The sequence below is a fragment of the Mesocricetus auratus genome, unplaced genomic scaffold (genome assembly GCF_017639785.1).
Source record: "Mesocricetus auratus isolate SY011 unplaced genomic scaffold, BCM_Maur_2.0 Super-Scaffold_100021, whole genome shotgun sequence".
NCBI lineage: Eukaryota > Metazoa > Chordata > Mammalia > Rodentia > Cricetidae > Mesocricetus > Mesocricetus auratus.
The window spans coordinates 10,700,179-10,725,489 of NW_024429202.1; the positions used below are offsets into that span (position 1 = coordinate 10,700,179).

The window sequence follows — 25,311 nt, forward strand, 5'->3', positions numbered from 1 at the left end:
CAGATGAGACTTACCGAAACTGGATGACCTGAACTGACTCAAAACCATGGATTCCTCTGTATGCTTCTTTAAGCTTGGAAAGAAACAAAAGACAATGTTTTAGTCTTTGTCCTCCCACATCAAAAGAATAAAATTGGAGCAAAATACAGATGGAAACAATGGGTAAGCCATTAGCTGATGAGCAAAGGAAGAAGGGACCATTGGAAGAAGTTATATGTAGTAACAGATACAGTTCAAATAGCAATTGAGAACACACAATTTATTTTTGAGGATGCTAAGAATGTGTGAATAATCAGAGGTTGGTGAGGTGACTCTGTTGTAAAGTGATTGCCGCAGTCATGAGGACCTGAGTTTGGAATCCAACACTCATGTGCGTGCGGTAGATAGCCACATATATCTGCAACCCTGGTGTTAGGAAGTAGAGACAAGCAGATCATGGAGCTGGTTGGTCAACAAGTCTAGCCAATTGGTGAATCCAGTGGAGCTTGTCTCAAAATAATAACAATGATAATGTGTAGACACCTTTAGCCAGAAGGCAATCGACATCTACCTCTGACCTCCACACGTGCACACAGAGATGGCTGGTGATAGAATAAGGGATTCCCCTTATTCGAAGGGTAGTAAATATTATGAGAAATGTACCCAGATCTATGTGCTGGTCCTGGACAGGAGCAATCACTGACTGCTCTAGTTCTTACGTGATTTTGTCACAAAGTCCACTTTTGTTCAGTTACTCCTTCCAGCTTCTGAGAGATGCCTTTTTGTGGAACAAATTAAAATGCTGACAATTGGGTTAGATTGTAATAATTTATTGTGTGCAATTAAAAGCTATAAAATAGTCAAGAATCCTTAGTATAGTATTCAAATCAGTAAGAAAAACCAAACTCATGTCAACTGATAAAGTCTCAGGAAAATGTCCAGGGCATGTCAGCTATGGGCAGAGCGAACAGTGGCCCTGTAAGTACTCATCAAGTACAAGTATCTAAATACGTACTAAGGGGCTGAAGAGTTGGCTCAGCAGTTAGTTAAGAGTATGCAGAGAACCTGACATCCTCTGGTCCCAACATCCCCCCGTAAGTCTAACTCCAGGAATCTGATGCCCTCTTCTGGATTCTGCAGGTATGTGCACTCATTACACACACACACACACACACACACACACATTTTAAAAATACGTTATTAAGGGGTTAGGGTAATAGTTCAGCCAGTAAAGCACTTGTCTTGCATGAATACCTGAATTTTGAGGCCCAGGACCCACATTAAAAAAAGAGTCCAGATGTGATAGTACATGCTTATCATTCCAGCACTGAGGAGGCAGAGACAAGCCAATCACACAGACTTACTAGGCAGCCCAGCTGAATTGGTGAGCCCCAGGTCAAAGAAATCCCTTTCTAAAAGGGGAATAAAAAGGTAGGAGGAGAAAGAAAAGAGAAGAGAACACATTTGAGGCTGTATTTTCTCTGTCTCCCACATGTACACACAGTACCCGCATGGGTAACCCCTATCTACAAATATGCACACATATAAAATATGGATTAAATGCATGTTCTGGATTGAAAAGCTTATGGTTAGAAAGGAAATGCTTATGTAATAATTAGTGCTTACTTGATTTTCAATTTCAGTTGTGTAGTAGTAGTATACAGCAGAAGATGAATTCCAAAGGTCTTTGGTAAATTTTTCATTAATTTCAAAAGTGCCCCAAACCTCTATGAGAAATAAAGAAACAAGTGTCTTTAGATACAATAAATTAATATCTTGATTGTAGCAGCAGTATAAAATTACAAAAGTACAACTCAGAACCCTTATCTCTATTTATTTTCATAAAATGCATTCATCTGAAATAATAAAGGAAACAAAGAAAACCAGAATCTCAGTGGTTTAGTTTCTAACAGTCATGGGAAAATGCTAGTGATCAAGACGAGTCACTCAACTTTCTGTGTGTATGCGTGCGTGCATGCGTGTGTGTGTGTGTGTGTGTGTGTGTGTGTGTGTGTGTGTAGAGGAGATGACTGTTGTCTTTCTCAATTACTCTCTATCTTATTTTTTTGAGACAGGGTCTCTCACTGAACCCAGAGCTCGTGAATCAGCTGGCCAGAGAGGCTGAGGATCCTGGAGTCTCTACTGCAGTTTTGAAAATCCAGACATGCACCACTGTGCCCAGCTAAACATCCAAACTCAAATCTTCATGCTTGCACACCAAGCACTTTACTGGCTAAGCCATCTCCCCAGCCCCAACACAACTTCAGAGCACTGTTTGCTAAACTCTTATAAGCCCCATGCTTGCTAGCTCAGGGCTAGTGTTCATCTGTATAGAGTTGGTCTCTCTGTGGACAGCTCCTGCTCAGTCCTCACCCAGCGTCTAATGGTCAGCTGCTCTGGAAACACTTCTCTTGTCCCCTTCTACCTCTGAATTCCATCACTGCTTTCTCCATCTGGCTATACCTGTCTCCACAGGACTGTGGGGAGCCCTTCATGAGCACATCGCCTTTCTGAGTCTTCTTTCTATTTCTTGCAGATGGATCAGAAATGAGCCTTCTTCCAAAATGTGAGCTTCCATTGGCATTTGGGAAAAAAACTTGCCTTCTTTTCTTTCTTACATTACAACCGAGTCTCCCCCATTAGCCTGATGATTCATACATAGCAAGACAAATGCTTTGTGGCCTCGCCAAGGGTTCACTCTGGAACTGGATATAAACATGGTCCTTAATAGATACATGATGCCATAACATGAATTGCTGTGGTCCTGGGAAGGGGAATTAGGCATGCTCGGTTAAGCTGTACTATTTCTGGCTCCTCACTCAGTGTTTCCTCATACCTAAAATCCACTAAGATAACTAAAGCAGTCTTTGGGGAAGCCCATCATCTTCCCCTCTCTTCTTCCTCCCCTCCTCCTCTTCCTTCTCTTCTCCTTTTCCTTCCTTGCAGACAGTGTCTGAAACTATAGCCTAGACTGTCCTAGAACTCAGTATGTAGGCTAAGCTGGCCTCAAACTGGAGACAACCCTCTTGCCTCTGTCTCCTGGGTGCTAGGATTAAAGGCATTTTCCTCAGAATTTTCTTAAAGTCCATTAAAGGCCTGGAGGCCATGTCACTAGACTCATCTCATTCTTCATAAGACAGAAACTTAAGTCAACAGTGGCTTCCCTGATCTCAGGCTATATACTGTGTGTGTGTGTGTGTGTGTGTGTGTGTGTGTGTGTGTGTGTGTGTGTGTGTCTTGGAATGCATTTACTGCAATCCAGAGCAGACCTTTCAATATAATCACCAAGTGTTCTTCCTGCATGCACTCATCTAGAATTGATGCTGGTAAAGAGAGAAAGGGGAGAAAGAACATGTCCTGACTCAGGCAGTTGCCTACTTGGATTATAGTGCATCTTTCTAAATCTCAGTAGAGTCCTGCAATCAATCACAGAGCTGAGCTACAGGGATCTAGAGATTGAAATGGCATCCAAATGTCATCTTGTGGTTTCGGGTCTGCCGTATTGAGGATGCTTTCACTGGGTCTAGACAAGTCCAACAAGGGTGCCTCAACCTCATCACTGCCCTCAGCATCAGCTGCCTTCAGCCAGGCAAAGAGCTACAGTACTGTCTCTGTGGCATCCTGGAATGAGAGTACAGCAGCCAAGAGATACTTACTTGCTCTCTCACAGAAATTAACACTCTGGCTGAGGTCTTTGAGAGGGCAATTACAGCTTGGGAGGCGTCCAGTTGTGTGAAGGTAGCAGTTCTGGGGATCAAGGCAGGAGGGAGGAAACCACATATAGCTGTCTTCACAGGCACACTCCTGGAACCCCTTCAGGCGTCTGCAGTCTACATATATAAAAGAAAATAGAATACAGTCTCACTGTGACTGCTTTGTGAATCAACTTCGCCTCAGTTCTGGGCTCTGACTTGGAATCTCAGTTAAGGATTTCTCATAAGAAGCTGGAAGAATGGCAATGTGTTTAAGACATGGACATTTCCAACTTGATAAATTCTGAGGCTGGTGCGAAAATCCTAGCAAAGATAAAAACCCAAATGGATTGGCTTAGGACCCAAAACAAGGCCACAGATCCCACTGGTGCCCACTATACTGGAAGAGAAGGCAGAAGAGCATCATCATGACATAGAGTTATTGAAAGAGTCTAAAGGGAATTTTGCCACTATCTCATTTAAGTCCCTATCCATCCACCTATCAGCACTTCAAAGGAGACCTTAAAAGCCACATGGCAGGGCTGAAGACATGCTTCAGTGTTTAAGAGCTCTTGCTGTTCTGCAAAGGACATGAGATTGGTTCCTAGCACCCACATGGTAACACACAGGCATCCAGAACTCCAATTCCAAGGGGTCTGAAGCCTTCTGGTCTCCTTGGGAACCAGGCACTTGTGCACATGTAGTCAGCATACTCAAACATGCTGAGCATGGTTTTCTATGCCTTTAATGCCAGCACTTGGGAGGCAGAGGCAGATGGATCTCTATGAGTTCAAGGTCATTCTGGTCTACAGAGCAAGTTCCAACCAAGGATACAGAGAGAAACCCTGTCTTGTGGTGGAAAAAAAACCACTCATACACATAAAAATTTTCAATGTCTTAAAACCTTAGAAAGGCAGAATGATTTAGAGGCGGGGTAATGATGAAAATGCCTACCAGTCAATGCTGTGCATTCGTTATTTTCTATTGGACCTAACAAGCCTATCAAAAGTTTTTCCATCTTAACAGAAAGTTGAAAGATAGGGAGGGGAGCAGGGGCAAGGAGTGAGGATAATTCAGGCTATGTTTGAGAAACATACATGGAAGCGTGTAGTGAAAGCCTGTCAAACTTTACCACACTTTGGGGACCTCTAGAGTGTTTTATCCCAGAGTTTCTGATCTAGTCTGAAATGAACTAAAGAGTTTGCATTTCTATTCAGTTGCCTACTCTTGGTGGTGGTGGTAATCTGAACACTTTGGGCCTCACAGCTTTAGCCAAGTCATTAAGCTTCTCTGGGAACCACTTTTGTGGTTTGAGTTACCAAGTACTTCTTGCTATCTTCTAGATACACACTGGGATTTCATATCCGGGCCTCATGAGGCTGGATGGAGTCATTGAATAAATTCCAGCCAATAAAAGGGGAACAGAATTAGTGTCTTCCATTATAAGCCAAAGAATGTCATTGCCTGTGTGAGGGCCTCCAGGGATAGTCACAAACACAGTCCCCTTGCCAACGTGCAATGGACATGTCCCATTAAGAAGAAACATTGGTTCTTGATGCCACAGAGCATGTGTAGAAAGGTCATTTCTCACAGCACAGCCTACCTGCCCTGACTGGCCCGCCCCTCTTTCCAGTTACACTCCCAGACCCTGGAAAGCTAATTTACATGTGGTAGCCTTCACTCTGATGATCTTGCTGGGCCCGTATAAGCATGGTGATGGAGATTTCAAACCCTTCAGAAATCTTTTCAGTTGTCTCTTCTCCTCAGGATCCCTGTATGTCATCCGAAGCAGCACCTCATACTCCTGGACTGGAGGGAGAGAGAGGCTATCAGAAGGTATCTGTGGGGGTGGGGGGGAATCACTTAGCAGTCATCACGTCCTGGACTGTCCCTGACACTTGTCACTACATTCTGCGCGTCCAGACGTTGACTTAACAGGTGTGCAAGCAGACCTGCCTCACATATGCCTCATACGAATCTCTACTCCCACTTCTGCTAGGCCAACAGATCCCGTGCTCTCCACCCTGACCCAGAGACTCAATGGGAAACAGGCTTGTATACCCTACCCACCCTTCTGTCCTACTCTAGCTTGGGTTTTCTTGAACTATGTCCAACATAAAACCCCCAACCTCACCCTTTCCAAAGAACTCCTTTTTAAAAGGTCTCATTAATTAGTGGGAGTTTAGGAATGTGCTTGAGATACAAAAGCAAAACACAAGCAGACTTTAGCTTGTGTCTGTGCACACTTGCCTCCAGCTACTTATTTCTGAAAATAAGTAATTTTCCCCAAAGACGAGCCTTCTGTACTTGGGGCTCTGGTGTCCTCGGCTTCCACATGCCAAATCCAATCTTACCTTAGGCCTTTGCATGTGCTGGCTCTGCAGCCAGACTGACTGGGTTCAAATCTTGTCTATAGCTCCTTGGGAGTAGCCCTAAATGATGTGGAACAGGGTAAATGTGACCCTGTTCACTTTCCCGGGAGTTACTGATGCTGAAGCCAGATAGGTTGGGTGAAATCCTGTCTTTCAGCCTCTAGCTCTGGGCCCTAGATTCACCGTCTTTCAATAAAGATGCCATGAACAGTCAAAGTGTGAGTGTGATGGTTTACTTCACACAGTAGAACTAAACACAGCCTGGCATAGTGACAGCCCAGTAAATAAATGCTTCCTGTGCTTTTATTGTCATTGTTACTATTGAGGAGATCTTGTTTGTGGCATCCCATGCTAAAGATTTTGTCTCATTTCCCTGAGGAACTGTAGTCTTGCACTGGGGACATGTTTCACGCTGTGCCTAATACATGGCTGTATGCCACGTATATGCATTTGAATGCGTTGCACACCCGAAAGCCTTTTGGGGACTGCTCTAGAACCTAGTAATCATCTGTGGGGATCAATGTTTTCATAAGGAAATATATTCAGGGCTTCAGACATCAGGCCTGTGTGTTAACATCCACCACAGGGCCCATCCCCAAGGTGAGAGCTCCGCCCATTCATTACATTCATAGGAGGGGGACACAAAGGAACTAAGGACAGGCTCCTATCAGACATGGTACATGATGCTCATCCTCCTTGTCAGTATGCCTGGGCTTGTAGTCACCTAGGAGACACACCTCTGGACCGGTATTTGAAGGAGTTTCCAGAGAGCTTTAACTGGGAAGGAAAAGCCCACCCTGGATGCAGATGGCACCATTCCGTGAGCTGCATAAAAGGAAAGGGAGAGAAAGCGGCCTGAGCATCAGCGTCCGTCCCCAAGCTTCCTGGATGTGGGCACAGAGTGAACAGCTGCCTCAGGCTCCAGCTGCAATTTGTCCCTGGCATGAGGGACCTGACTGCACGGCCTCTTACATCATGAGCCCAAATAACCCAGTCCTTACATTTGTAAGACACAGCAGCAAGGCTACCAACTGCTACGCTGAGTCTTTAGTTAATCCTTAAAGATGCCCTTCTCTTCCGAATTACTACTGTTCTCACTCGCCAGATTGGGATAATTTCCTTCTGTGCCTATGACCACCTGGCCATTGCTGAGGTTGGAATCCTGCTTCCTTGGCGTCAGTGTCCAAACTACCAGGACATCTAGCAGGGTCTTACCTGGATGCCTTTTCTCAACCACACTGACATCTCCTTTTGTTTCGTTGTCATCATCTTTCTGCTAAAAAAGAAGGAAGGAAAGAAGATGACTATGACGAGGCTTTGAGAGCTGCACATTGAAAGGCCTGTTGATCTTCCCGGATGAACTGAAATTGCCCATCTAGTGTCCAAGTTGAGAGTGGTAGCAGGAGCCTGAGAAAGGCCTTGCTGAGGCTGTTTTGAGCAGAGACCTGGAGGAAGCGACAGAGTCTGCAGGAAGAGCTTTGCAGGAGGCGGGAACAGCGTGTGCAGGACAGGACAGTGCTCCGATTGGAGAGCGCGAAGCAGGGGGTGACGGGAGAAGAGTAAGAGGTGGGAACCCAGGGTCCACAGAGGCGGGTCATGTCTATCTATTAGACTGCAGAAAGATTTTAATTGTTTGTGGGAAGAGAAGTGTTGTTGTTGATGTTGTTGTTGTTGATGATGTGTGGACACGTGCACTCATGGTACATGCATGGGTATGTTAGTGAGTGCACCCATGTGCACATGAGAAGACCGGAGGAAGCTATTGAATGTCTTTCTCCAGCACTCTTTAGTATACTCCTGGGAGACAGGACTTCTCACTGCAGGGAATCTGGACACTGCTTTGCCTAGACTGCCTGGCTAGGGGTCTGCCTGTCTCTACACTCCTGTACTGGGGTTACAGCCATGCCCCATTTTTTAAAAGTGCATCCCAGGGATTTGAACTTGCGCCTTCATGCTTGCAGAACAAGAAGAGCTCTTCTCCACAGAGTCAGTTCTGTAGTCTGGTTTTAGATTTTACCCAGTGAGTCGTGCAGAGTTTGAACAGGGGAACACAAAGATTCACTCTGATTTACTTTTCAGAAGTCTTGATCCTGACGCCGTGTTAAGAATGGCCAAGCATAGAGGCATTGAAAGCATTGCTGGGGCTACCAAGGTGCTACAGGAGCAAGATAATAAACCTCTAGATGGAGGCACTAACAGTGGAAGAAGTTGGAAATGTCTGATGTCTGCAGATATTTAAAGTAAGTTTTAAAACTGGTTCACATTTGCAACATTACAACACTCAAGCCTGGCACCATTTTTACCCAGGTAGAGAGAGAGTGGTGTCACAGGAAAAGAAGAGTAGGTTTAGTGAGAAAACTTGGGGTTGAGGAGCACTGGTGCCCAAAGGGATAGTGGCTACATCAATGAAGGATTCAGGATGAAGCATCCAGATGAAAATACACTTTTGGGGATCATCAGTGAGTTCAAAAGATTCAAGCCACGATTCTAGATGAAAACATCAAGAAAGTGAGTAATGGATAGGTGGTAGCTTGGTTGTTAAAGCACTCGTTGTACAGGGGTAAGGACCCACTGGAGTTTGGGTCCCCAGAACCTACCTATGTGCTGAGTAGATAAGGTGGCCTGCCGCTAGTTCCAGCCCTGGAAGATGGACACACAGAACAAGCTGGCTAGCGAGAATAACCATACCACTGACCTCTGAGCCTGAGACATCCTGCATCAATAAAGCGGAGAAACAATTGGGAAGGATTTCTAATATCAAATGTGTATACCCACTCTCACACACGTGTGCCCACACACATGCAAGCATGCATACTCACAAATTTGAAACAAATACACACAAATAGGAAAAAAGAAAAATGAGTACCCTGGCACTCCGGAGATAGAGGCAGGAAGATCACTACAAGTCTGAGGCTAACCTGGTCTACACAAAGAGTTCCGTGCCAGCCAGAACAGCCTATCTCAAAAAGCATAAAACAAGGGAAGGGTGGTGACACACATCTATAATCCCCGAACACAGGAGGTAGAGGCAGGAAGACCGGAAGTTCAAAGCCAGCCTCAGCTACATAGTGAGTTCGAGACCAGCCCGAACTGCATGAGACCCTAAGCAACAATGTCAAAAGGAGAAGTGGCGAGTGGAAAAGACAGAGAAGGCCCACAGGGAGTTAGTGTCCACACACAGGGTCTTCGGTGCCCAAGAGGCCACAGCAGAGACTGGGTTCAATTAGACAAGATCTCCAAGACGGTTACATTTTCATGGAGAGCTTCATTTGCAATCCAGTCACCTGCACTTCAAAGAGATGAAATAACTTATTGAAGACCTCACGGTGAATGCTGATAACACTGAGACACAACTCGGGACTACTGAAGCAAAGCCCACCAGTCTCTGTCGCTTGGCTGCCTGGAGAGAGAGTTTTGAAGGTAGCAGGAAGGTGGAGAGGAGGTATGGCTGCCAAGAGAAACAGGGCATGCACCAACTCACCTGCAGGAAGCCATTGGTGCCCTCCGTCAGAGTGAGAAGAGGGATGAGCCACAGCAATCCAACTCCCATCTCCAGCAGATCCTTCTCCCTCTCTGGATTGAGTATAGACACCCAGGAGGCTGCGTATGAAACAAATATTATGAGGCAAGACTGTAAGCAGCTACATTCATCATCGGCTCCTTAAGTTTTTGGGGTTTTTTGGTGGGGGGTTCGAGACAGGGTTTCTCTGTGGCTTTGGAGGCTATCTTAGAACTAGCTCTTGTAGACTAGGCTGGTCTCAAACTCACAGAAATCCGCCTGCCTCTGCCTCTTCTGGAATTAAAGGCGTGCATTACCACTGCCCAGGCTGACTCCTGAAGTTTTACTGGCATTTTCTTTGTCCTATTAAAATACGCGAGGGCTCTAAGAAGCACAAACGTTAAAGGTAGATTTGGAGTGCTTAAACTTCAAGATAACAACTAGCCAGTCTAGAAAGTTCCCTTCTCATTAGCTGATGGAGTCAGCAACAAATTGTTCTTAAGTTTCTATTTATATTAAATAATTTGGATAGAATTCAACACGTAAACATTGTGGTAATTTAAAAGAAAAATGTCCCTCATAGGCTCAATTGTTTGAGCATTTGGTACCCAGACGATGGCACTGTTTGGGAAGTTTTAGGAGGTAAAAGTTTGCTGAAGAAAGCACATCATAGGGGCAGGTTTGGGGAGTCTACAGGCTCACTCACTTCCAGTTCAGCCTCTCTACTTTGTGTTTGTGATCTCTCCGTTTCCTGCTCGCACTGCCTGCTGTCATACCTTCCCCACCAATACAAGCGTTCCTTCTGGACAGTAAGCTAAAATGCACTCTTTCTTCCTTTGGTTGCCCTTGGTCATGGTGTTTTATCACAGCAACAGAAAAATAACCAGTACAGACATGGTCACAAAATTAATCTTTTACATACAGGTTATTTTGTGTCCAAGAAAAAATCATGCTAATTTACAATTATTCTGTCTAATACTTAACTACTAAGCACCTGAGGCCTCTACATTTTTATCATAATAAAAATTGCATTGAAAATTCAGTTTCTCAGATGTAGCTCGGTGGTAAAGCATTTGCCTAACATGCTTGAGTTCAGCCTGCAGTAACACAACACCACACACACGCGCACACAGGAGAAACTGAGAACTTATTTTTGTCCTTGCATTTTGAGATAGGATATCATATGGCCCAGGATATCCTCAAACTAAGATAACGATGACTTGCACGTCTGATTCTGCTAGCTATACATCCCAAGTGCTGGGAGTATACATGTGTGCTACCAATGTCAGTGTGCATGTGGTCCTTGGTCTAAACCAGTACTTCACATGTGCTACACAGGGATTCCATCAACTGAGTTGCAACTCCAGCTACTGAATATGTTCCTGAGGTTCACAAGTCACAAGCAGCTAGGGCTTCCCCGTTAAGTAGCAGCACATCACAGGATACGCCCATCATTACGGAAAGTCTAACCGGACAGCAGTGACAGAATATAAAGGATTATTTCCCTATCGCCTTTCAGCATTTCTTTCTCAGCTCCACAAGAAGCAGTTTCTAAAATGGTCCCCAAGCACAACAGTCTACCATGGGAGTAAGTGTACAGATCAGCAGAGGGCGGGGTTCCCTGACACTTACCTCGCTTCTTGCTGAACTTAATCTTCATGTGCCCACTGCCATCCCCACCAGATGCTTCTCTCTGACCTAAAGAGAAAAGTGTCAGGGATGGGGGAGGAAAACTGTACCCACGGCCGGTTTCCTGGGACCTGCTGGGGCCTGCTGGGGAAGCGTGGAACACAATGGCATCTGTACCACCTTCCCTCTTGGGTGAAGGAACGGTTTTCTCACACCCCACCCTCCTGCTTGCCAAAGACTCCTCTTAGATTTGTGGCTGGATGAGTGTGCAGAAGGCAGCCTACACTTCAGTCATTCTTTTAGTTCTTGGCCTATCTGCTCCAAAGCCTGTCTGCTTCTGTCGAGCTCACTGAAGAACACACCACACATACACACAACCTACAACATACACACACTGCACACAACACACACATACCACACACACACAACACACACTACATACCCAACACACACACACCTCACACACACACCACACACACCACATACATACACAGACACACACACCACACAACTACACACACCACACATACACACACACAACATACAACACACACGCTCACACATACACACACACCACACAACTACACACACCACACATACACACACATACAATACACACACACAACACACACATACACACACAACACACAAACACACAACACACACAACACACACACACACACACACACACACCTATCCTTCTGCGTCAGCATTTCAGGGTTGGTCCGGGGCCACTGAATATACCAATGTCTGCACAAATCCCTCCCATGGAATGGTAGAACAGTGGTTCTAACCTGTGGGTCGTGATCCCTTTGGGGATTGAATGACCATTTCACGAGGGTTGCATATCAGATATTTACAATGCAATTCACAGTAGTAGCAAAACTACAGTTAGGAAAATAATCTTATGGTTGGGGGCCATCATCACAGGAAGAACTGTGTTAAAGGGTTGCAGCATCAGGAAGGGTGAGAACCGGTAGTAGAGTATCTGACAGTGACTTCGACATACTTTCCCAGAGAATCCAAGTCGTCTCTAGATCATCTGAACATAGTGTGTTGCTAGTGCTGTGAAAACAGATGCTATATTACATTGCTTAGGAAATTATGGCAAGAAATGTCTGCATGTGTTCATGGCAGACACTTATTACTCATCCACACTGTGTGTGTGTGTATACACACAGTATAACTGAATTCTTTCCTGAGTGTTGTACTTTGGATATTCTCTCTCTCTATCTGTGTGTGCACGCATGTGTGTGTATCTCTGCACATGTGTGTGACTATGTGTCTCTGCATGTGTGTGTATGTGCCTGTGTGTTTCTGCATATGTGTGTGTGTCTGCATGTGTGTGTGTGTGTGGCTGTGTCTCTGCATGTGTGTGTGTCTGTGTCTGTGTGTCTCTGCATGTGTGTGTGACTGTGTCTCTGCATGTGTGTGTATGTGTCTGTGTGTCTCTGCATGTCTATGTGTGTCTGCGTGTGTGTGACTGTGTGACTGTGTCTCTGCATATGTGTGTGTCTGCGTGTGTGTGTGTCTGCATGTGTGTGTGTCTGCATGTGTATGTGTGTGTGTGTGTATGTGTGTGTGTGTGTCTGCATGTTACTATGATAAGGTGCCCTGACAAAAGCAATGGAGTGAGGAGAAGACGCCTACATTCAGGGTGAGCCCCGCCTCCTCACTTACCAGTCCAGACCATCTTCAGGAGACTCCACTACTTGCCAACCCAACTGAGACAGTTCCCCAAGTGAGGCTTTCCACCCAGGTGACTCTAAGTTATGTTAGGGTGACAGGTTTTTTGTTTTTGTTGTTGTTGTTGTTGTTTGGTTTTTACGAGACAAGGTTTCTCTGTATTGTTTTGGAGGCTATCGGTCCAGCCCAGCCTCGAACTCACAGAGATTCGCCTGCCTCTGCCTCCCGAGTGCTGGGATTAAAGGCGTGCGCCACCACCGCCCGGCTAGGGTGACAGTTTAAACTAGCCGCATGCCTGTTTTGTTAGTCAAGGTCTCATGTAGCACAGTCCTGTGGAAAACTGACTGCAGCAATGAGTGAGTGTGAACGTCCAATCCTCCTGCCTCCACTTTTGAACTTCTGAGATTATTATGGGTATGCATAACCACACCGCTGGGGATAGCCAAACCTTGGATATTTTCCTTAGTTTGATTTGATTTCAGCTTATTGTTAAGCTGTCAAGCATGACTACGTTAATACTTCAGTGCAGTCCAGCCACATAGCAAGCAGAGGTGTGGCTGTCTCCTCCCCCTTTTTCTCCACTCCCAGGAAGACTCTTTTAATTTGAATCGCTAGGTATTCTTTTGCTTGTGACTTGTAACCTGGAGCTGACATGTGCATGTGTATCCCCTTGTCCCTTCTCCGTGTGCCGATGACTATTATTAAAGGAAATGCCTGTCCTCACGTGAGTCCCCACAACTCGCTGCTCTCTCCTGCTAAGAACTCTTTCTCCATGTGCAGCCTGAAACTGTAAACCCAGCTCAGAAAGCCTGGGTGACAGTTCTGGGCATTGTAACGACGTCTTCTCTCCCACCTCCTTATTCTCCTGCTTCTTCCTCTGGACTGCCTCTTGGAATTTTCCAGAAATGGTTATCAGTGATGCACAGAGGAGGTTTGTGTTGGTTCATAGGCTGATCATGAATAGATGTACCATAAAGAAAGAAGGGAGACTCTCTCTTACTCTCATCATCTCATCCTCTCTTTTTACTCTCGTCTTCCTCTCTTACTTTTCTCTCTTACTTCTCTCTCTTACTCTCGTCTCTCTCTCTCTTACTCTCATCTTTCTCTCTGTCTCTATCTCATCCTCTCTCATCTTCTCTTTCTGTTATGCCTGTCTCCCCCCCTTTTGGTCTTGCTATAATAAACTATGGTTAATATGCAAAGAAAGGAAGGAAGGGAGGGAGGGAGAGAGAGAGAGAGAGAGATAGAGAGAGAGAGAGAGAGAGAGAGAGAGAGAGAGAGAGAGAGAGAGAGAAGGAAGGGAAGGAAGGGAAGGGAAGGGAAGGGAAGGGAAGGGAAGGGAAGGGAAGGGAAGGGAAGGGAAGGGAAGGGAAGGGAAGGGAAGGGAAGGGAAGGGAAGGGCTGGATATATGATTCTGTTGTTAAAAACACTGACTGCTCTTCCAGAGAACCCAGGTTCAATTCCAGCACCCACATGGCAGCTCACAACTGTCTGCAACTCCAGTTCCAGGGGATCTGACACCTTCACACAAACATGCATACAGGCAAAACACCAATGTTTATAAAATAAAAATGAACAAATAAAGCATTCTTTTAAATGCTTTAAAAAAAGAAAGAAGGGAAAATGAAGAAGTAGCAAGGGAGAAACAGAAGGGAAAGATCGAGAATAGAAGAGGAACATTTTGGTAGTCTGTAGAAAGCATAGACATCCATATTTTTTCTAAAGCCTGTTAAATCTTCAACAGGTCCAGCCTAGCTGTGGATATTATTAAAGGTATTCAGCAATGTCCGGGTACAGATGCATGTACTTCTGGATGATTTCTAGGCTAGGCAAAAGATCTATACACTTACCCTGGTCCAGGTTTTGGTACCTGTATTAGTCAACTATTGTTGTGACAAGATATCAGACAAAGCAACTTGAGTAAGGTACTACTCATCTTGGCTCACAGCTTGAAGGTATAGTCCACCAAGCAGGGAGGGTGTGGTAGCAGGTGCTGAGTTTTCTGGTCACATTGTAGCCACAGTTAGGAGGCAGTCTCATGCTGGTGGTCAGCCCTTGTCTCTGTCTTATCCAGCCTCATATGCCAGTCCATCGGACAGTGTCACCCACACTCACCCGCCTCACTTAACCTAGCCTAGAAGCCCCCTCATAGACATCAGAACTTTGTCTCCTTTCAGATTCACATCGGTATTAATCATCACAGTGCCAAGGCTTAAACTAATCATTTTCCACTCTGGTTCCTTAATGTGTAGAGTTTTCTGTGTTGTAGGGTTGGAAAATTCATTGAATAAAAACAAGAGACCCCAAGGTAGGTATATCTGAACGTCAAATAAATAATGAATAACATTTCAGGATAATTTTGCTCTCTGTGTACTTGGAAAGATTCTCCATTGTCAGACAATATGAATGTATCTGGAATTCAAGTTTAACTGGGAATACTGATTTGGACAACAAGCCAAAGGGAAAGAAATATCATCTCAAGGTAAGCAGATTGAAGCAGGCTCTGCAGCTAGACTGCCTTCTATCCAGTGTTGACGGTTACAAATGGGTACGTATGATACTCTTAGGCCTTCTATGTCTTTGTTTATTCACCTTTGGGATAAGGGAATCAGCATCTAATTCACAGGTTCTTGGGAGAGTCCAATGAATTACCATATATAGAATGGGCTAAATGGTAACCACTGTCATCCAAACGCTGTCACCCAAACGATAACCACTGTCACCCACACAGATCATCGCCCTTACTATTTCCACCTTATTGCCAGCTTGTGAAGCTCCTTGCTGGATTGTGTCAGAATTTAACTTCAATTCTGAGTCACATTAGCTTGATGAAAGTGATGCTGTCTGTTTGATGGCCCACACCATGGAGATAGAGACCTCTAGGCCTTCAGGTAACAAATGGAGTGAGTTTTTCCAGGAGCTGAATGGCCTCACTTGAAGGAGGACTCTCAACACAAAGAAAGTAAAGTGTGTGTGTGTGTGTGTGTGTGTGTGTGTGTGCGTACCACACACATTCTGCTTTACTGCATTCTTAGACATAAACCTCATAGCATTTCCTTCCAAGCCAGAAGGATCCCAGGAACTTATAAAAAAAATAAAGCCAGAATCTTTGTATAACTCCACAAATGAGTTGTCCTTGTCATTAGAGCATGGGTGTTTACATCACACTCACTCTGGGGGCAGCTAATGTCTGGCTGACAGCTGTGTTGGCATTGTCATCTGTGGAAAGACTTAACCATAGTAGGGGATGCCCCCCCTGCTTCCTTGAATTCATACAAGTGAATTCATTTCTGATAATCCCTGTCCTTTATGTAACCACAATCATTAAAACTTGTTGTTGTGCCTGTGGGGATAGTGGCACATTGTCTCCACGTTCTTTTAGCATGTGTTTGTGGACTCTGAATACCATTTATTTACATCAACAGCATCAACAGCGATCTCCTTATCCACACGATGCTGCCCTGAAACTGCTCACAACAGACACTCTCCAGTAGTTTAAGCAACAATCTAATCTTAGGTACCACTGAAATCCAGGCTTTTCTGCCTTCAGGGTTCATGGAATTATCCCATTTCCTCTATAAACAGAAGCAGTCCCTGTAGATTGGTCCCCCTCCTCTCTGCCTTAAAATTACAAGCCCAGGGGTGTGCACAGATGAGCACACATGTGGATGACGGAGCAGGGGAGCACACATGGGGATGATGGAGCAGGGGTGCACACACGGGGATGACGGAGCAGGGGTGCACACACGGGGATAGCAGAGCAGGGGTGCACACATGGGGATGATGGAGCAGGGGAGCACACACGGGATGACAGAGTAGGGGAGCACACACGGGGATGATGGAGCAGGGGTGAACACATGGGGATGACGGAGCAGGGTTCCATGGAGGACTCAGAATCACAGTTCAACCAGGGCTAGGCAGAGGATGTACACAAACTCAGCTTTATTTCACTTCTCATTCTGTGGGTTTGGAGTAACACTTTTGTGGGAGATGTTTTTGTATAGGAACCCCCAGGGATGCTTGCCTGCCTTTCAGATGGGTTTCCTTGTTTATCCTGAGGTGGGTAGATGTAATAAAAGAATAAAGGATAGTGGGGGGGGCATACACAGAAAAGGCGCGAGCTGTTTGGTGAGTTGACCAAACTTAAGAGTTAAATTTTCTCTGAAAAAAAATCCAATAACTTCAAACTATCTAAAATCTCAGCGGGTGTTCATTTATGTATAGATACAACACAAAAAAGGATCTCCTGTACCTAGGCTAGCCTCCTATTCACTATGCAGCCAAGCCTTGAAACCCTAATTCTCCTGCCTCTACTACCCACATGCTTGATCACAGACATGTGGTACCCTATCCATTTAAATTAGGACTCAGGACTGAACCCTGGACTTCACTCTCCAGAATGAGCTATATCCCCAGCCCCCAAGCCACCCAGTCCCCAGCCCCTGGTCCCCCAGCCCTGCAGAGTAAAATTTTAAACCCATATTTTATGCTTTCACATTCCTGTGTGTATAATGTGATAGGAGAGGCCAGGATGAGTCAGACATATCTTGGGTGTACTGCTTAAATATACAGATTTGTAAATGTCACCAGCTCTCCAAGGCAGCGTCCACCTTTCCCGTGAGGGATAACACTGGGTCCGCTCACATCCACTCAGATTCAGCGTCTGTGTGCAGTGTTTCCTTATCTAATTCTTCCCCCATTCATTCATGCCAGTCACCAAGCCTGACAGTCCGGAAGATGCTCAATGGGCTGGTTTTCTCCTCCCACTGGTCGTTAATCCCTGAGCATCTTTGAAAGGAACTGAGAACTCACTGAAAACTAAGGTTTGGTTGGGAACAGAGAAGGAATTTTTATTAATTTTTAGGCTCGAAAGGCCCAAAGAGTTATTTAACTCAGTTGCTTCTTCTCCATGGATATTCTACGAATTGGACAAACTTTGATTTATTTTCAACCACTGTGGAAAGAGGGTTGTCAATTTCCCGAGCATGGTGAATGCATTGGGTACTAATAGCATAACTGTATGGGCTGTCATGACTATACCCCCATGCATTAAGAGAGATTCTAGAAGACTGAGAAGATGCCTGAGTGGGGGAAGTGCTTGCTATATTAGTGTGGAGACCTGAGCTCAGATCTCTAGCACCTATGTAAAAAGTCAGGCAAGGCCACATGTGCCTGTAACCCCAGCACCACAGGACAGAGACAGTAGGATCCCTGGAGCTCGCTGGCCAGTTTAGCCAATCAGTGAGCTCCAGATAGTTGGAGACCTATTGTTTTTAAAGCCATAAGATGCAGATTAATAGAGGAAGACATCAGAAGTCAACGTCTGGCCTCCATACCTGCACACAGGGCATGCGCACCCACAGAACACATATGCACATATGCATAACATACACAGAGCAGGAGGGCAGAAAAAAGTAAAAACCCCAGCAGCTGTGGTGAAACCCACTTTTGCAAACCCCTGGAGGGGGTGAGGCTCTGTTCCAGGGCCCTTGTTGATTATGCTTTCTCGTGCTACGCTGAATGGCTGCACCTTCAGAGGTCAGTGTGTGGCCCTACTAAGGCTGAGGCCCTTCTATTCCCAAACTGAGTTGGTACAAAGCTGGTTTTCTAGCAGCCTGCATGTCCTTTGCCCTTCAAAAGATTTCAGCTGGAAAGTTGTGATTTCGACCCAACAGACCCCCTGTCCCTTCCCAGCAAGGATAGTGCTTTTCTGGGCACCTGGCTATGCTTTGTCTTAGAAGAGCATCATTGAGGATGCCTCCTTGATCTTAGCTCATCACCCAGAGTTCCAGCTGGACTCCTACTATGGTTCATTTCCCAGGGAAAACACGTCCAGTTCAGTTATGTTGTTAAAGGTCTGACTGCAAGCCCAGTAGTTTGGAACTCTGTCAACCACTTGTGCCTGAAGATTTTTCTCTAGTAATTTGTACAGTGTGAGTTCCTCCAAGCACTTACGGGGAGAATAATGATCTTGTGGCCATGTTATTTCTTCACCCAAGTCTTCAGCCTTCCTGGAATCCACACATCAGCCCTAGGTCTGCTTTAAAGAAAGCTCAGCTAACTGGCACTCCGAGAGGAGAAATCAGAGGAATTGAAATGAGAGTAGCCCCAGCTGGGCTGGGGAGATGTCTCAGTGGGTAAACGTGCTCAAATCCCCAGATCGCCAGATGAAAACTGAATGCATAGCATAGCATCTGTGATCCTGGGACCACTAAGTGGAGATTGACCGGGGACAGAAGAAGTTGCAGGTCTCTCACAGAACAGCTACCTTGGTGCACACAACGGAAAACAAAGGGCCCTGTCTCAAACAGGACAGAGGGTAAGGACTAACACCCAAGGTTGTTCTCAACCCCCACTCCTGTGTTATGACATGTGCAGACCTGTGCTCTCGAACACAAACACACACGCGAGCGCGCACACACACACACACACACACACACATGCATGCACAAAGAAAAACTCTACAAAATGCTTCCCATATATATTGATTCTTGGTAACCTTGTAAATTACAAAGAATTGTTTCAATTTACATTTATGGAAAATGAAAAGGGTAGATCTAATCTACCTCAAAGAATATATCACTATTTCTTTAAATCCCCTTTCCCTTAGACTATGAGTCAGTCAGATTTTATTTATTGAAGCATGACTTCAATACTCAGAACTGTAATTTGATCCCCATCTGCATACCTTACAAACAAGCTCCCTTGTTCAGGAAAAGGAAGCATGTGTGTTTCTCAGTAATCATCCTAGGAAATGTGAGTGTGGGAAGACACTCTGTGGACAAGGACAAGGACAGAAAGCTGGGCCTTCTGGGAAGGAGCTAAAGAGTGTGTTGTGCCTGCCGGGTCTTCACCTGTGAACAGTCAATTCAAGCTACTGCGAATTCCTCCCGACTGAGACACTTACTTTCTTTACTTTGAGACAAGGTCTCTAAATCACAGACCCCTGTCTGTGCTGGAATTACTGGCATGTCACCATGTCAACACAGCCCAGTTTGAGAGTTCTATTTAAAATAAGGGTAAAGTGAAGGTGACCTCTGACCTAACACCCTACCTCTTGTTCTGTACAAATGGATAGTGTTTGCATCACAACTTGCTTAAGAGAAAAAGCAAGTTGTTCAGTCAAGTCCCTGGTGGAGGATGTCCTTCTGTATGCTGTAATATATATTTCTCTTATTGATTAATGAATAAACCTGTTTCAGCCAATGGACAGGTAGGAAACAGCCATGCAGGAAGTATAGGCGGGGCTGCCAGACTAGGAGAATTTCGGAGAAATGAATGCAGAAAATGAGTCGCCAAGGAGACACCATGTAACTACTGAAAAGGTAGGCCCCCTGGGCATTCTCCAGGAAGCCAAGACCACATGGAAATACATAGATTAATAAAAATGGGTTAATAATTAAGAGAGAGCTAACCAATAAGAAGCCTGAGCCATCGGCCAAACAGTTTATAATTAACATAAGCCTCAGAGTGTTTGAGACTAAATGGCTGTGAAACTGGGCAGGACAGAAACTTTATCCTCACACCCCCCCCCCAAGTGATCATTCTAGAAATAACTATTGCCAGGTGTTACAGTGAGCCTAAAATTGCCAACAGCATCCGCACACAGCAGGGAGCCTCAAGGGCCCACCTTTAATGCATATTCTCACACATCCCTTTGTAGGTACCGGTAAGGTCCTGTGAAAGGAAGTTAAGAAGAGAACTGTGTGAGCTATTTGGAGCGTTGCAAATACACTGGGTGGTTTCCACAGTATACGGTTTCATGGGGTGTGGACTTGAGTAGAACTGTGAACTGGGTGACATTTGTCCTGCAGGTGCCACCCCATCTGCTTTCTGAACTTCTTACCTCATGATACACATACCTTTCCACTGCCTTGACCCCAGATATTCTGTATCCTTTGAATCATTCTATGTCTTCCTGTTCTCAACCAAAAGGTTAAAATCACTCATTGATAGGCACATTACCACCCACCTATAATTTCAATATTCAGAAGGCAGAGGCAGGAGGATAGTGAATTTAAGACTAGACTGGGCTGCATAGGCAGGCCCTGTGTCAAAAATAAGTAATAAATGGTAAGTAAATAAAAACCATTTGCTCATGAACTGGTTTAAATGAATGTATGCATTTATGTCTTGTCTGGGAGTATATTTGCAGTCTTTGAACTGGGGTGTAAAGCAGAAGACAGAGAATAACATGCACACATTCATGCAAGCACACACACACACACACACACACACACACACACACACACACACCATTCCTCAGCCTAGCAAGAGAAAAGTTCTGAAATGGAGAAAATAACACTGTTAAGATATCTGTTGCCTTCTAGAAGAAGTAAGACATGTGTGGCTTGGAGCAAAATGTCACATCAACTCATGAGTGATGTGAGTGTTCATAACTGGAATTTACAGAGCTCAGCACACATATATCTTCCCATATTCAATTTTCATTCCCATCCGTACTGCATTATAAAGCAAGCCTCTAGCTTCTTACAGGAAGATCTGAGCAACTTACTCAAGGCTTCATTACATGCCCGGCCATTCTTGTAAAATATATATGTTTGAGTTATGGTTCAGTGAATAGTAGAGTTTTTATAATGAAATTAGAAAATATTACAAAAGGCTTGTGCTAATGTTATGACTGATTGTAAAATGCACTCATACATGCCTGATATTTTTCTTCTGTAATCTCTAGCCTCTGTGTATGTGTAAGAGAGAGAGAGAGAGGAGGGATTATCAAGTTTATCTTAATGGAGATTGCCATGAAAAAGTCAAGGCTGCTACTTCTCACATCCCCTCCCTTCTATTCATTATTGTTGTTGTTGGGTTTCGTGTGTGTGTGTGTGTGTGTGTGTGTGTGTGTGTACACAGGCATGAGCAAGAGCACGTGATGCAAGGGGGCTTGTGAGTGCCCTGTGAACGTGTGGAGGTCATAGGCCCACCTTGTAGAAATGGTTTTATCCTCCGCCTTTATTTGCTCTCCAGGAATCCAGCTCACACCGTCTGTCTGAGGCATCCCATTTGTCTGCTGAGCCATACGGCCAGCTCATGGCCAGCTGTGTACACTTCCTTCAGTACCTTTCCACCCCTTTGTCTCTGACATGAGTGATGACACAAAATATCAGGTTCATATAAGTGGATCCCTTCCTGTTGGTTAAGATATGTAGCTCAGGTTGGCTTCAAACTCTCTGTAAAGCCAAGAACGACCTTGAACTTCTGATACCTCTGCCACTACCTCCCAGGTGCTGGGATTACAGGTGCCACCATGCTCGGTTGTAAGTGGAAACTTTTATGGAAAATAAAAAATCACTAAATTTTAAGGGCTGTGGGGTAAAGTGTGGCATATTATTTTATATGTACTTTAGGAAGGAACAAGGGGAAACAATTTGTAAAAGTCGGTTGTTTTTTTTTTTTTTTTTTTTTTGTTAGTCACTGAGCAAGTTCAATTGGGAGATAAGGTTCAGGTTTATCCTGGTTTGGGCCAGATTTCAATAGAGTCATCATATAGTGGGGAAAAAACTAATTGTTTCAGCCTCTTATGGTAGGAGCACTCACTTCTGATCTGAGCACTTGGAAGGAGACAGGAGGATAAGGAGTTCAGAGCCAGCCTGGGATACATAGTGAGTTTGGGGCCAGCCTGGAAATCCAACTTCACCTTCTCAAGCATGATTAGATTTTAAGAGAGTCTGCACCATTGCTAGTTAGATACAGCCAAACAACAGGTATTTTTAATAGGCTTCCTAGATGATGCTGACATATGCTAGTCAGCTGAACTTTCCCTGTAGATGGCTGTGGGCATGCCCTGTCCTGGATAGAACTCTTGGCGTTCAGCTAGAAAAACTCACGTCGGAGACTAAGAAAAATTGTCTCAAGTTACACAGTGAGGAAGAGACAGAGTCCTATTGTTTCTAATAGTTGCTTCAACAATGCTTTTCCTTGTCTATCCTTTAAGGAAATGAGAAGTTGAAATCATAGTATTCCCCCACAGAGTAAAACGCAGCTTAACCGACAGAGCTCGGACCCTAAGGAATCAAAGGGCTATTAGCTTACCTGGGCCTCCTGTCTTCCCAGCACAGCCGAGTCTTTCCCCAATGCTCCCCAACCACTGGCACTGTTGAGGGATGGCGGTGAGCACTGATGTGATCCTAGGCTGTCTACTGATGTCTCAGCAGCTCAGGCCAGGTTACTGCCTCTGCCTGCAAACACCAGGACACACCCCTTGCGGAGGAAAGCAAAGATTCTTTTCCAGCTCTCTCTTCCTCCTCTTCTCAGAGCCAATATCAGAGCAGATAAGACAGTTCAGAGACCCAAGACTTACTGCTTCTGCCACCAGAGACGGAAAGCTGAGATCATTAGCTACAAAGGAAACAAATATGCTCTTGGGCATGCAGATTAGGACCCTACAAAATACCACTCCCCTGAGTTCTCCCATCCAGCCTCTGGATACTCAAGGTCTCGCCCCATAGAGCTGAAGGAATGCAGCCCTCCCCGCGGAAGTTCACGGCGCAGACTCAGGTGAGTTCTGTGGGAGGTAAGGTGTTTTCTCTTCCAAGCTTCTCACTCAAGCCTGAAGAATCACCGTACTGTTTCTCAGATGAAGGACCTTAGACCTCCTTGTGGAAAAGCATGGACTGGGCACCAGCAAGACAGGGTGGCAGGAACATGCTGAAGGTGGGCTTTTTTTTAAGGACCGGTTCCCTATCTAACGATTCATCTAATTGAAAAACCGTAATGGGTCCGCACTCATGCATCGATGAGCATATTGCTTTGTGGTTAAAGTAACTACAGATGCAAACAGCCACATCTAAATTACTCAAGTAACAGTTTGGGGACAAAAATGTGGTACTTCTCAAAACTGTCAACGGAAAAGAGGAAAATATGTCCCTGAATTCAGTGACCTTCCTCGTGCTGTTTTGCTTCTTTTCAGTATGAACATTCTACAGAGGACTTGAGGAGGTTTCCAGCATAAACAGAAGAACAACATAGTGTTGGGTAAAAATAAAGAACCATGAAGTGGGAAAGTTATAGACAAGTATATAAACTATATAAAAGGCAAAATTTAGCCAGATGTAATAGGTAATGCCTGTGGTCTCAGTATGTGAGATGCTGAGGCAAGAGGTTGGCTATGAGTTCAAGGCTAGGTATTAAGTTCCAAGCCAGCCTGGGCTACAGAGTGAGAGCCCCACTCCCATATACATAATATATATGTATATAACATATATATACATATGTATACATATATATTTACACACACACAGTCCCCAATACCATGTAAACCATGGTGGCACACATCTGTAATCTTTGAACTTGGGAGGTAGAAGCAAGAGGATCAGAAGTTCAAGATCAACATTGGGTATGTGGTAAGTTCTAGGATAGCCTATGCTACAAAGTAAGATCCAACCTCAAAAAATAAAAAAGGAAATGACAAAATAAATAAGAATTAAAAAGGCAATATCAAAATCATGCAAATGATAATCAGAGCGACTATTATGTTTTATAAATTTGTTACTTTACCCTAGGGACAGAACTTTCTAAAATCTGCGAACAGAAGGGAATGGTTTATACACTTCATCTACTGAGGTACGCTATTCTCCTTTGCTTTTGAGGAAGCCTCCACCCAAAGAAGAAGAAAACTAGTCTAGGAGCAGTGAATATTTCAGTGGAAATATCTCTGAGGGCAGGCTGTATTTCCAACATTAGTGTCTACTTGATTTCCTATTAGAGACCACCGTGGTCGGGAGATATGTTCTCAGCAAAGCTCTCATTTTCTACACAGCTGGACTGCTCCATCCATATCATAACCCATTACCAGCCAGTCTAGATCTGTCACAATAGGAAACTTAGCAGGAGAGTGGAGCTGAGCTGAAAACCCCCTCTGTGTGAGGGCACGGTGCACTGTGCCCTCTTGGTGTGCCCTTCCTGCAGAATTCTGCGTGTTTCCAAACCAACCCGTTGTGACTGGCACCAAATCTCCACTCAGTAAAATAGCTGAGGACGTCTAGAAATACATCTTGCCCAGTCACTTGTCTAATACCCAGCGGTCTAGGATTATAGATGGCACTCTTTTGCTGTTGTCTAGATTAAATTGCATGGCTTGTAGAGGCATCTAACTCGCTGACGTCTTCACGGTGAGATGCTCACAACGTGGGGTTAGGCAGGTGTGGAGAGCATACTGTAGCCTCAGCACTCAGGAGGCTCAGGCAGGACGGTTGCATACCTGTGAGGCCAGCTGGCCAGGATTCCCTTTGAGGACCCTTAAAAATAAAAATGTAATAGAGAAGCCAATAAAACGTGGCTAACAGTAGTAGACGCTAATGTTGGCTATTTGGGCAGGACAGTGGCTGTGAAGCAGGGCGTTAGTGGTGGAGGGAATGAGGAGGCGATGGAAGGGCAGGCAGAGTGGTCGGTTATGACTGCGCCGGAAGCCCTGAGGTACTTTCCTCACTCACCTTT

General features: G+C 44.9%; 1 protein-coding gene across 4 annotated transcripts in view; it reads right to left on the bottom strand.

Moving 5' to 3' along the window:
- The window catches only part of Adgrf1 (adhesion G protein-coupled receptor F1), a 41,666-nt gene extending 18,308 nt beyond the window's left edge, over positions 1-23,358 (bottom strand). Inside the window, exons 1-8 of one of the 4 annotated variants that reach the window (XM_021228545.2) lie at positions 22,909-23,357; positions 11,175-11,240; positions 9,525-9,643; positions 7,259-7,316; positions 5,337-5,480; positions 3,636-3,809; positions 1,606-1,706; positions 15-73 (exon numbers count right to left, since the gene is read on the bottom strand). In XM_021228545.2, coding sequence (XP_021084204.1) covers positions 15-73; positions 1,606-1,706; positions 3,636-3,809; positions 5,337-5,480; positions 7,259-7,316; positions 9,525-9,643; positions 11,175-11,202 — 683 coding nt within the window. In that variant the 5' untranslated portion in view covers positions 11,203-11,240; positions 22,909-23,357. Of the gene's footprint in view, positions 1-14; positions 74-1,605; positions 1,707-3,635; positions 3,810-5,336; positions 5,481-7,258; positions 7,320-9,524; positions 9,644-11,174; positions 11,241-22,908 lie in introns of all 4 variants that reach the window. The other 3 variants (XM_013115010.3, XM_021228546.2, XM_005072299.4) reach the window with 3 other exon arrangements.
- Between the last annotated feature and the right edge of the window lie 1,953 nt (positions 23,359-25,311).